Source organism: Chiloscyllium punctatum, chromosome 1, assembly GCF_047496795.1.
Source record: "Chiloscyllium punctatum isolate Juve2018m chromosome 1, sChiPun1.3, whole genome shotgun sequence".
NCBI lineage: Eukaryota > Metazoa > Chordata > Chondrichthyes > Orectolobiformes > Hemiscylliidae > Chiloscyllium > Chiloscyllium punctatum.
In genome coordinates this window covers 132,610,367-132,624,306 of record NC_092739.1, presented here as the reverse complement: position 1 = coordinate 132,624,306, position 13,940 = coordinate 132,610,367, and the positions used below count along the sequence as shown (strand labels likewise).

The window sequence follows — 13,940 nt, the reverse complement described above, 5'->3', positions numbered from 1 at the left end:
GTGGAAACAGGCCCTTCGGCCCAACAAGTCCACACCGACCCACCGAAGAGCAACCCACCTAGACCCATTCCCTACATTTACCCTTTCACCTAACACTACAGGCAATCTAGCACGGCCAACTCACCCAACCTGCACATATTTGGACTGTGGGAGGAAACTGGAGCACCATTTCTTCTGCAAACAACATAAATGGAAAATTGTTTTGAAATTTTCAACAGGAAATCCTGAGAATTTAGAACGCAGGTACAGAAGTAGGGTCCTCAAGCCTGCTCAGTCATTCATGGCCAATTTGCGGCCAACTCCATATACTTGGTTTCGCCCCTGCTTAATATTTAACAATTTCAAATTTAAAAGTCGATAATTAACCCAGCATCAGCTACAATTGATGAGACACTTCTACTCCAAAAGGAGTTTGAAGCTTAGAACTGTTTTCAAACACTACTGAAAGGCAACACTCCAATTTTGGGCTCTTCTGTATATATGGGGGTCTAGATTAGAGTGGTGCTGGAAAAGCACAGCAGGTCAGGCAGCATCCGAGTAGCAGGAAAAATCGACATTTTGGGCAAAAAGCCCTATATAGGTTTATCAGGCAGAGGTAAGTATACGCATTTGGAGAGAGGTGAAACTGGCCATCAACCACTGGATTTGAGCAGTCTGGATCCTCTACCACTAATAATATTTACCTTCTCCCCGCATTAGAATCTAAAGGGTGATTTTAATGCTAACCTTAGAAAATAAATAATACTATTATTGTCATTAGGTTAATCTCTTCCTGCTCAAAACACTCCCTATTTATTCCTTCCATCATAAGTTTTACCCATATTTATAACAGAATTTATCCATGTAAAATTCCCATTTACAGCATACAGAGTATAACATCAGCTGTTTGTAAAGCCATACTTACTGAAATAAGCCCAAAGCGGAGGATCAAAGAACATTTGTATATCCTGATTTTCCCACAGTCTATAATGCCATTTGTATTTGAGTGATGACTCTAATATGATTACACAAAAATCTCTACAGAAGCAAAAGTCTGAAATCTTTAAGTGTGACAAAGTGTACGAGAAATATAATATGATATGACATTTCCTCATCAGATAGATCATAGGCTCTTAACATTTCCAGGTTTGAGACTGTATTGCAATAATGCATCCAAATGGTTTCCTGGTGGCCACACAGATGTCCATTCAAATCTGTCATACCCCAAAACCTTACTTTTTGAATCATTCTCTGCTACCAATATTAAATACTAAAGATAACTGTCTAAACCAAAATTGTAGTGAGATATTTATTTCAATTCACCACCTTCCATTAAAGGCCCCACCATTGATTACTAAATCTCCACATCTATATCCTCAATTCAAACTCAATTAACCCTGCCTAAATATAGTGCAGCCCTCAACAGTATTAAAGAAAGCGAACATCCTCCAGGACAAAGCACTGTGCCTGAGTGGTGTCCCATCCACCACCTTCAACATTCCCTCTCTCCACCCCCGATGCACATTGGCATCACTGTCTAAAAGGTAAAGTCAGTATTGTCCTACCAGACCATAGGGCTGCTCTCTCATTAGGGAGAGATGTCTGGTGGTGGTTTAACCTGAAGGTTACCACAGCCCAGGCAAGGGGAGAGGTTGAGAATGAGAGTCCATCTATTGTCGATGGATATTCTTGATATGTATTAACAACACCCATGTCCCTGCAACTAAAATCCCCCATTCCTTGAACCATCCTGGTAACTCTCCTGTGCCCCCTCTCAGGGACGCTGCTATCCTTCCCAATGTGTGGGCGATCTCTGGTTTGCACAGACCCAGCTGCTCTGTGTTCCTGTCGGTGATGTCGTCATCGAGCAACAGTTGCACTAAACCTCACTGTCTGTGGATGTTCATGGATACAGATTGTTAGCTGTCTTCCTGTTTGCCCTGTAGTGTTTTGTGCAGTCCTTGCATGGGATTTTGTACACTACATTGGTTTTGCTCATGCTGGGTTTCGGGTCCTTTGTCCTGGTGAGTTGTTGTCTGAGGGTGGCTGTTGGTTTGTGTGCTGTTATGAGTCCTAATGATCGTAGTAGTCTGCCTGTCAGTTCAGAAATATTCATAATGTATGGTACCGTGGCTAGTCCTTTGGGTTGTGGCACTGTTCACCTCTATCGACAAAACCCTAGCCAGAGAAACAATAGCCAACTTGCTGGACATACAGAACAGAGAACAAGACGGGGAACCTATCAAGAAAGGTGGCATTCTCAAACTACTGGACCTGTGCCTCCCAACACACTTCATATTCAACAACCAACTATATGAACAAATCAACGGCACACCCATGGGCTCACCCATCTCTGGACTCATAGTAGAAGCTGTAATGCAAAGATTGGAACAAACAGTCTTACCGCAAATTCAACTCAAACTCTGAGTCAGATATGTAGATGACATCTTTGTAATCATTAAAAACACAGAAATAGAAAACACACACTGGATCATCAACGCCACACTCGCAGGAATCCGATTCACTAGAGAGGAAGAAAAGGACAACCAACTCCCATTCCTAGACGTGGTGGTACAGAGAACACCGAACGGAGAATTCACCACAAAGGTATACAGGAAAGCCACACACACAGACCAAGTCCTGAACTACAAAAGCAACCACCCCAACACACCGAGAAGTTGCATCAAGACACTGTTCAAAAGGGCCACAACACACTGCAGCACACCAGAACTGCAAAAAGAGGAAGAAGAACACCTATACAATGTATTCGCCAAAAACAGATACCCCTGCAATTTCATCAACAGATGCCTAAGGGAAAGACAATGGAATGAGGACATGCCACAACCCAAAGGACTAGCCACGTTGCCATACTTCAAGAACATTTCTGAACTGACAGCCAGACTACTACTAGAGTCTAGATTAGAGTGGTGCTGGAAAAGCACAGCAGTTCAGGCAGCATCCAAGGAGCAGTAAAAATCGACATTTCGGGCAAAAGCCCTTCATCAGGAATACAGGCAGAGAGCACTAGGACTCATAACAGCACACAAACCAACAGCCACTCTCAGACAACAACTCACCAGAACGAAGGACCCGATACCCAACATGAGCAAAACCAATGTAGTGTACAAAATCCCATGCAAGGACTGCACAAAACACTACATCGGACAAACAGGAAGACAGCTAATGATCCGTATCCATGAACACCAACTAGCCATGAAACGACACGACCAGCTATCCTTAGTAGCCACACACGCAGATGACAAGCAACATGAGTTTGACTGGGGCAACATTATTATTATAGGACAAGCCAAACAGAGAACAGCCAGGGAATTCCTAGAGGCATGGCACTCATCCACAGATTCTATCAACAAACACAATGACCTGGACCCAATATACCGACCACTGCAGTGGACAGCTGGAACTGACAACCGGAAGTGGCAGATTCAAACCACTATAAATGCTGGAGGAAACAACACAGAAGCGCTTCACGGGAGGCTCCCAAGCACTGAGGATGTCACCTAGACAGGGGACGAAACGTCTGCCACATAAATTCCCAGCTCAGTGAACAGAAACACAACAAAGAGCAAACAATGTTAATCACCCAGATTTTCTGATGGCTTGATGGTCATTTGACTGGCATAATTGAAAGTTGTGTTTGAGTGCTCTGTGAAGTCCTTATTGTCCATCGCAGACTCTGAAGGAATTGCCCTGGAAATTGAAGATTATCTTTGGTAATTCTCCTGAACCTGGAAACTTCCGAAAGTCTGCCTCTAAATCTGAAGGTTCAGATGAAATTAAGTAAATAATTACTACGATTGAAGGTGGATCAAGTCCAGAGTGGGTGAAATGGGGTGGGGGGAGCACAAATACGTCTGTTCTGGAGCAGAAAATGGGTGATCAGGTCTAGCAAAGCAGGAACTGGGTTGAGGGTTGGGGGAAGTTATGTTTGACGATTAAATACTTTGATTAACTTGGCTATTCACCTGAACCCACACTTAGCTCACTAGCCTGCAACTACATTTACCATGGACCACTTCACCTCCCAGACTGTGACCTTTCTTGACCACACCCCAGATCCCAACCTTTTCATCACATCAAGAGGAGCTGATACCCACTCTGGATTGGATCTGTCTCTACCCATTAAATTTCTCTCTCTTTCTCTTCCCCCCGCCCTTCCTCAGGCCCCAATTCTCACTGGACCTGATACCCATCCTATACTGTACCTACCCTGACCGACCCTAAGCATTGTATGACTTGTGTGGTCAACTTATTACCTGGCACCCTACTTTCCCAGTACACTCACTTTTTTCGTTGTCCTTATGTATTTACCTTTTGACAGCAGCTGTCAAATGGGCCTTTAAATTTCTGAGCAGCTGACTATTGTGAAAAAAATTGTCCGTACAGTGTGAGAACTGTCTGAACAGAAATAAAGCTCCACATTTCTCGAGGAAATCTGATTGGAATCTCCTTTCAGAAATGTGGCGAGTTCTTCTGTCGTGCAAAGAAAATGTGGAAACACTTCAGAAAAATTGACTTCATGTTACACTTAGAAATGTAATTGTGTTCGGTCAGAGATGATCAAGAGAAATGTCTGTGTTTGGGTGTAAGGCAGAAGCGAGTAAATGTTGATTGGCTGATGATGCAAAACATATTAGATTAGTGGTGCTGGAAGAGCACAGCAGTTCAGGCAGCATCCAACGAGCAGTGAAGGCTTTTGCCCGAAACGTCGATTTCGCTGCTCGTTGGATGCTGCCTGAACTGCTGTGCTCTTCCAGCACCACTAATCCAGTATTTGCTTTCCAGCATCTGCAGTCATTGTTTTTATCTCAAAACATATTAGGTCAGGTAAAGCAACAAAAGATGCCTTGAGAGGAACTATAACTGGCAGTAGAGGAACTATAACTGGCAGTAGAGAAACCATTATCCACACCTATCTTAAAGCAAAGCAATTGTTCTATTTGAAATTATTAAACCCGATGTTATCAGCATTTATAAGGTGTCTAATTGAGGACATGAAATCTCCTGAGATGAGCCATGATTTGATTTTTGTTTAAATATTCACTTACTGGTTGTGGGCATCACTGGTGAGCCAAGTACTTATTGCCTAGGCTCTGGCTCAGAGAGACAACCACGTGCTGAGAGTCTGGATTCATGTGTAGGCTACAGCAGGTAAGGAAAGCAAATTTCCTTCTCAAAAGAACACTAATGAACCAGATTTTTTTAATGGCAATCGACAGTGGTTATGTGGTCACCATTTGGCTGACTTTTTATTCCAGATTTTTTTATTGAATCCAAATTTCACCTCTGCATGGTGCAATTTGAACCCTTGTCCGCAGAACATTAACCTGGGGTTGTGGATTACTAGACCACCATTGCCTCCCTATGTTGAATACTGGAGCAGGCTTGAGGGGCTGAATGATCTCCTGCTCCTATTTCATATGTTTGAGATTCTGATAGGTTTTGCAGACGTAAGTACATATGTTTATATCCACCCTTAAAATTCATGGTTTATAAACCCAAATTACATAAACATAAAATGGGTATGGCCAGTTCAGCATTATGAATGATGTGACCGCCCTGCATGCTGTAGACTGTCTGGATTCTACATTTTTGCCATTTGTATTTCACCAGGAGGTGAAAGATCAGAGAACTAGTAATAAATTTTGCATTACTTAAATCTGCCTTTTCTACCTTTTTTGCAGAAGAACAAAGAGGAAATATAGACCATTCAGACCCTTGAACCTGCTCTGCCATTTTATGATCTTTTACTACATTTTTGCATAGCTGAAGTTTAGTGTTTTATAAAGGTGATTGTGTTATCAATCAACCATGAAGTCCTTGGTCCTATGGGTTTTTTTTATCATTTCAAAATTAGAGCACTCTAACTGTATTCAATCGTAGGTTTTCTATTCAGTTAGAGTATGAAATAAATCAGCTTTTTCTTGCTGGAGCATTTGTGTTTTCAAATGTACTAAATACAAGTATCTGGATTTACAGACAGATCTTAAGGTCTAACATATATTTGTAATCCAATTTCTAGTTCCTGAATACTGGTGTTCAATTGCTTACTTTGAGATGGACGTGCAAGTTGGAGAAACATTCAAAGTGCCATCTAGCTGTCCCGTAGTTACTGTTGATGGATATGTGGATCCTTCTGGGGGTGACCGCTTTTGTCTGGGGCAACTTTCCAATGTTCATAGAACAGAAGCCATTGAAAGAGCCAGGTAAAATATAATGTGTGGGGGAAGCAATGGAAGAGTGTGTTGAATGCAATTTATTGGACTTGAATATATTTCAATAAACCTAGTGTCAATAAAGAGTCATACAGCACAGAAACCTGTCCAAATGTCTTTTAAATGTTGTAATTGTACTCACTCTATGACTTCCCCGGCAGCTCATTTTTATACACTACCATCTATCCAAAGAAGTTGCCCTCTGGTCCCTTTTTAAATCCTTTCCCTCTGACCTTAAACCTATGCCCTCAAGTTTTGGACTCCCCTACCTTGACTATTCACCTTAACTATGCCCCCCATAATTTTACAAACCTAAATAAGGTCACCGCTCAGCCTCCTAGGCCAATATCTAGTATCTTTTAATTCAGGAAAGTTTCAGCGACACCAGAGGAAATCTTACTTGCTGTCCAGTTTTGTATATTTTAGTTCCTGCTACTTTTAGTGGGAGGGAAAAGTGAAGCTTGCAACTTTGAAATGTCTCTGACCACATATGCATTTGTAGCCTCATGAGAGGAATTCTGAGAAATTGGTGTTTTGATCACCACCTGTCACAGCTGATCTGTGTTAGTGAGGCCTCCAGACCTGGACTGATGGACTACATGTAATTTTGACAGGTTTGTTTATTAAACAATAACATGTTTGAGTCACTTTATGACTTTAGCCTTCCGTTTTTCATTAGCCTTTAGTTCTGCAATGTCATCTGCCCTCAATACTCTTCTTCCTGAGACGACTTTTGTGCATTTCCCCTTCCATTATCTACTAATAATAGCCTCATCCTCCTGTGCTCACAGCACTTAAATTCTGTCTCTTAAACACTTCCACTTTACTCTCGACAAGATGGTCCTGAGGATCCATGTATTTGACTGTTTTATTCACACTAGCTAATATAGCAGATATTTGAAACATCCAATTGCATTACATAGTTTTTTTAAGCACAAAACTTAAGTTGCTCAATTTTGATTATTGTAAATATGTGTGTTAGACTTCTGGTTAGTGCTCAGTCAGGTTACAAGCCCCAAAACAAATAAGTGTGCTAGAACTTTAATAAGGCTGACGCCATAAAGCAATGAAACTAATGTCTTTTAGCAAATTACATGACCAAGTGGAATGTACAAAACAAACCTGCTGGAAATAGGATGTGCGTTCTCTGAGAGTGTTGGCAAAACACTTGGTTTCTTCACTTTCAACAAGCATTGTTTTGACTATTTTTCTTAACTGAGATTTCCCATTAGTGGTTGGTTCACAGCCAGTACATTTGCAATGTCTTGGGAAACCAATTCATTTTCAAGTCATTTAACAAAATTATACCACAGTAATAGTCCAGAAATGGAAATTTTACATTGTTTTTGATAAACAGGAAGATGTTTAAAACTACACAGACATGTAGAAAAGAATGGTCGATCATCAATTCTGGATTTTCCGTTGTTTTTAAAAATGTGTGTAGTTAATTAGGACAGTGCATTTGATTTTTTTTGTGTCGGAGAGGGGTAGTTGTAGATGAAATATATGGAAGTTGAATGGGATGATTCTGAAATCTTTTAAGACTGACCATGTTTCTTTTAACATTAGATTTTAATTCAACCTCTTCACTGCTTGCTTTCTTTTGCTGTCAGGTTGCATATTGGAAAAGGTGTGCAGTTAGAGTGCAAAGGGGAAGGCGATGTCTGGGTGCGGTGTTTGAGCGATCATGCTGTCTTTGTGCAGAGCTACTACTTGGATCGAGAAGCTGGACGTGCTCCTGGCGATGCAGTTCACAAGATTTATCCAAGTGCATACATTAAGGTTTGTTAAATGTTCTCTTACATTTTCATATGCTTGGATATATTTTTAAAAATGCTTTTAATTGCTTAATATGTAATACAGCAACATTCTTCCTAAAATATTATTCACAGTTTTGTTCACTTTTCTGTTTTTCATTCCTGTGTAAAGACCGCATCTTTTTATATTCATGTATTTTTGATTGTGAACTGAAATGGGGAAAGAGCTAATCTGAAATCAGGACTTTGAAGGAACTGTTGCACTTATGAAAACAAGTTACTGGAACTCATTTCCTGTTGTTTACGTTGCTGCTTTCCAGGCTGTGGGGGAGATGAGGTAAGATGCCACCTGGATGTGTACATGTTGAGATTCAGCCAGCAACTGGTAGTTGGTTGGTTTTTGCAGTTATGACCAGTTGTGAATGCCATAGACCATCAGCCTGAGAACAACTGTTTTGTTTCTGGACAGTTGAACAGCTATAAATATGAGCGATACACTGGGAGAAGCTTCAGACTGAGAAGAGCATGCTCTGTTTCTCTATCTAAAAGCAAGTTAGTTTTTTTTCCTCTCCTCCAGTTGCTGTAAACAGCAACTAAGAGACTTTGTAATGAGTGTACCAATGTTTCCTGTGCAGGAATGAAAGAACCTGGAGGAAGATATTTGAAGAAAACATTCTTGTGAAGCAGAAGGAATGTCTCATTAAACCAGTGAACTGGTGCTATTGAGCTGTGTTTTCCCCTTTTTTTCCTCTTATAATACCAAAATTTTTAAACGTTTGTATGTGTGTGCGTGTGTAGGGGTCTAAGAGAGCATTAGGAGTTTTAACTAAGGTTGTATGTTGGTACTTCATAGTTATGTATCTGTGCTTAGAATTTACTTAGTTGTATGAAATAGTTAAGTACAAAAGGCTGGTCAGTGTTTTCTGTTAATCTGAGTCCATCAGGCAAATAAGTTTTGGAACTTGAGTGCTTAGCTTTAATTTTTAAATTTTGAATGACCCTGTGATTGATAAGCTTCAGTACCAGTTCATTTTCCCAAGTTGTAATACTTGCCTTCAACTTTGTCTTCCCTCCCCCTTTGCTGCCTCTGTCCATGAATTAACTATGTCAATCACAAAGACATCTCTGTTCTCTGCCTCCTGCAGTGTTCCACTGAAGCTCAACACAAGTTGAAGGGAAATAATCTCAAATATCTGTTAGGAACTTCATAACCATCTCGACTCAACAATTTTAGACCATTATCTCTGACCCTACTTTGTTGTTTTTCCTTTGTTTTTTTTGATTTAGTTGCATTTCTTCCTTGTCTTCACTTCCAGGTGGAGTTGTTTGGTATTCTGATGTTCACAGCTCTTCTGGACACACTTTTTTTGTTTCTTGTTGCTTTGGCACTGTACCACTACTCTTCTGTTCCCAGTCTCTCAACCTATCTCAGATCTTTTTTTGGTCCCTTCACCCCCCCCTTCATTTAACTAAAATCTGTTAAATTTTTAATTGTGCTTAGTTCTGATCAAAATCCATTAACCTGAAAATTCTGCTTGTCTCTCCCCAACTGTTGTATAATCTGCTGAATATTTGTAGAATTATCTGATTTTATTTTGCATTTTGAGCATCTGCAATGTTTTGCATTTGTAACTTAATTTTGCATATTTGTATGAGATTTAGATCTCTCTTTTGAAGGCAGTAAGTTAGGTACCATCAATCCTACCATGTAAAATAGCACTGGGAAGTAGCTGTTTTGTTTATTTCTATATAGTCTGCAAAGTTGTAATTCCCTTCTTTGTTGCTGTCCAAAACTTGACGCAGTGTTAGAGTTATTTGATCACAGTCAAAAATTTAGTTGTCATTTTCATAACATCACTTGCCTCTCTCCCAACCTTGACTCACCTGCTAAAACTCTCTTCCATGCTGTTGAAAGCTCCACTTCTAGTTATTTCAATATTTGCTTTGCCTGGCCTCCACATTCTCCAGAATCATCCAGAACTCTTTCTGGCCTAATACTTTTCTTCACTAATTTCTGTGTTTTACAAATGGCCTCTTGTGCATCCTGCCTTTTTTCCCTGACCATACAATTAATGCCTTCAATTAACCAAGCTTGCCTTCTGGTGTTCTGTGCTCAAATCCCTTTGCTACCTGATGTCCTCATCCTTTAGACCTACTTTGATCTTTGGCTGGACATATGTTTTTTGAATGATCATACCTCCATAGACCTTAGGACAACTTTTCTATATTTTAGTTGTTACTGAGTTGGGAAATCAAATGTAAGGAAAGCTTTTTTAAAAAAAAAAGTCACAACACAAAAACAATGGTGCTTGGACGTTGTGGTTTGTGCAGTTAGCTTTAGCTCAGCTTCAATTTGTCAACAGACTGAAAATGTGTGCACTTTAGGGATGAGCACTTTGATCATTGGAATAAATGTGATGAAGGGTGAAAGGGCAATAATAATCTTCAGGGGAATGTAGGCTAGTGAAATGGGCAGACATATGGCTGATGCAATCTAACATACGTATATGTGAGATGAGTATTTTAGGAGGGATAATGGGTAATTGAATTGTTATGCAGCTGCTTTATATTTCATATTTATTGAACGATTGTGGATAAGAAAAACTTCGCTTCAAGTTTCAGGAAGAAAAAGAGAAATTTTTAGCGAGTTCATAGGAACAGGAGTAGGCCAGTCAGCCCCTTGAGCCCGTTCAATCATTCAGTAAAATCATGTCTGATCTGTGGCCCAATTTCATGTACCTACCTTTGACCAATATCCCTTAATACCTTTGCTTAACAAAAATTCATCTATCTCAGATGTAAAATTAACAACTGATCCTTCATCTACTGCCGTTTATGGAAGAAAGTTCTAAGCATTACCAGAGTGTTTCTAATATCTCTCCTGGACAGTACAAAGGGAGTAAATCAACAGAGGCCCTCGACAGGGGACTATAGAAATTGCAAGACAGATTTTAAGAAAGCAATTAGGAGAGCAAAAAGGGGACATGGGAAGATACTGAGGTAAAATTAGGGAGAATCCCAAGGTATCATACAAGTGTAAGGGAAAGTGAATAACTGGGGAAAGAATCGTGCTTTTTAGGATCAAAGTGGGGAGCAATCTGTATGTGGGACTGGAGGACATCGGCAGAATATCAAACAAGTACTTCACATTCCTCTTTACTGAGGAGGAGTATGGAGGTACAGAATCTGCTAAGGGGGTGTTGTTCTTGGGTAGATTAACATGGGAATGAAGTGGTATTGGAAGTTTTAATGGGCTTGAAAGTGGACAAACCCCAGGACTAGATGAGTTGCATTCCAAGCTACTGTGGGAGGTGAGGAAGATAATTATAAGGTTCTAACCCAGATGTTTGATTCCTTTGGCCATGGGTAGTGACAAAGAACTGGAGTCTGCTGCTGCTGTTCCATTTTTCAACAAGAGTGGTCGAGAAAATCAGGGAATTACAGTTGAATGAATCTCCCTGGTAGGGAAGCTAAATCGTCTGAAGGAAAGAATTAATATATACTTGGAGAGGCAATGTTTGATCAGAGATAGTCAGCAGGGCTTTGTCGGAGGGAAGTCATACCTCACAAATTAGTTAGAAATTTTTGAGGTAGTGATCAGGTGTGAGTATTGCTGTTTATGTAGTTTGTGGATTTTAGCAAAATTCTCCAACATGGGAGACTGATACAGAAGGTAAAAGCACATGAGATCCAGAGTAACATTAACATTGGCTTAATTGTTGAAGAGAGTTTTTGTGTCAGTGTCCAGTGGCATACCACAGGGAACACTGCTGTGTCCCTTATTGTTCATGATATATATGAACAATGTCTTGGGTTGCAGGAGAACATAGATGGATTAGTCAGATGGGCAAATCAGTGGCAGATAGAATTTAATCCTGGAAAGTCTGACCAGGTGCATTTTGATAGAAGTAACAAGATAAGGCAGTACTGAATGAATGGCAGGACACCAAAGTTTAGATGGATCTTGGGGTGCTTAACAGGGTGGTTAAGAAGGCATTTGGAGCTCTTGGTTTTATCAGTGGTGGCAAAGTTTGTAAGAGCTGGGAGGTTATGTTGGAGTTGTATAAAGCCTTTGGTTATGCCACAGCTGGAATACTGTGTGCAGTTCTGATGATCACATTTTAGGAAGGAGATGACTGCACTTGAGGGCATACAAAGAAGATTCACCAGCATGTTGCTGGGTCAGCATTTTAGCAATGAAGAGATACGGTCAGGATGTTTCCTTTAAAGCAGGGAAGGCTGATTGGCAACCTGATTGAGGTGTATAACATTATCAGGGGCATGGACAAGGTGAATAGAAGGCAGCTTTTCCTCTTAGTTGAAAGCTCAGTAATGAAGGGCAATATATTTAGAGGGAATTTGGGAAAAATCATAATCACCTAGAGGGTGGTGAAAAACTGGATTATACTACTTGGAAGGGTAGTTGAGGTGGGCAATTTCATTGCCTTTAAAAAGTATGTGGTTGAGCACTTGAAATTTGATAGCATTCAAGGTTATGAACCAAGTGCTAGAAAGTAGGATTAGTTTAGGTAGCTCAGTACAGACTCTGGGCCAAAGGGCTGCTTCTAGGCAGCATGACTGACTTTTGTAGACTGGATTGGTTTCTTTTCAAAAAAATAATTCTTGAAACTTGCAAGATCCTGAAGTGTTTTGAGATGGGAGATGTGGAGAAAATGTTTCCTGTTCGGAAAGAATCTAGATCTAGGACCACTGTTTAAAAATTAGAAGTTGCCTATTTGCAGCACATTAAGTGAAATATTTATCTGAGGGTCATGAGTCTTTGGAACTCTCCTGCAAAGGTGGTAGAAGCAGTGTGCTTGAATAACTTTAAGGCAGAGGTAAATAGATTCTTGTTAAACAAGGAGTTGAAATGTCATTTAAGATAGGTGAGGATGTAGATTTGAAGTTCTCATCGGCTATGATCTTATTGAATAGCAGAGTAGCTGTGAGGTCTGAATGACCTACTCCTGATCCTGGTTCATACACACAAATGTAAAGAGGGAAGCCTGTTAAGAACAAACTGCACATCAATTTAGGGTGAAATGTATGTGTTCTTTTGAAAGAGCATCTCAAGCTTGTGTTTCCTGAGCAAGCAGTGTCCTCAAAATGACAGTCAACTGGCTCCCCTTCTTTATTTACCAACCTTGTTTCAGTTAGTTAATTTGAAAAGAATCCTTTAGCTTCCTCCCAGAAGCAAATGACCTTGTGCTTTAAAAGGTGCCAATTTAACTGGGGGCTTTTTTGAATTAACAAAAGGTGTGAGTTTATTAATTATTATACCTGAGCAGAAATACTAACACAATATGCTGGTCAAATATAAGGTATGAGCCCAAAAAGATAAAAGTTCAATAGCAACATATATGCGATCAGTGTCTGAATTGTTCATGAAGAGTGGATAATCGAAGTTTGTGGCCCATTGCACTGGAGGTTTCCAGTGGCATTGAGGGTGGTTGAAAGGTCAGCTTCATGATCCTTCACTTTGCTGATTGTTTGAGATTCTGTAGTTCTGATTCCTTTCGACATGGATTGGATTACAGCATTCAGGGTCAGAGGGAATCTATTTGTTCTCTTTTATTTGTTTATATTGGCTTGCAGCTCTCTGAATCAAGTAGGGACAGAGGGGGTAACTTGGGGATGATTCTTAGACTGACTGCCATAGAATGTTAATACTCGAATGTAAGCTGTAGACCATAGGATGTTCAATCCCCCTAGTACAGTCCAGTAGAGTTGTAACTGGATTTTGAAACCCTCACCTTCAATATTTCTCAAAGGGATAAACACAAAATGTGTCTATGGTCTGGTACATGATCTACAGTGGGATGTCTTATTACACAGAGGTCATCAGTTGCTCAATAACAAATGGCAATAAATGACCTCGAAGAGTGTGAAGAGGAAGATCTATTAGCCTGGTAGCTATCATCCAGCTAGTTGAAGGAAAAAAAAATACTTTTCCATCAACAGCTTTGCACAT

The 13,940-nt window shown here is 40.2% G+C and overlaps 1 protein-coding gene across 2 annotated transcripts in view; it reads left to right on the top strand.

Annotated features, from left to right (window-relative positions):
- LOC140479879 (mothers against decapentaplegic homolog 4) overlaps window positions 1–13,940 on the top strand; it is a 118,862-nt gene that overhangs the window by 94,425 nt on the left and 10,497 nt on the right. For both annotated transcript variants that reach the window (XM_072574237.1, XM_072574230.1), the window contains 2 exons: window positions 6,020–6,203; window positions 7,826–7,994. In XM_072574237.1, the coding sequence (XP_072430338.1) occupies window positions 6,020–6,203; window positions 7,826–7,994 (353 nt within the window). The remainder of the gene's footprint in view (window positions 1–6,019; window positions 6,204–7,825; window positions 7,995–13,940) is intronic.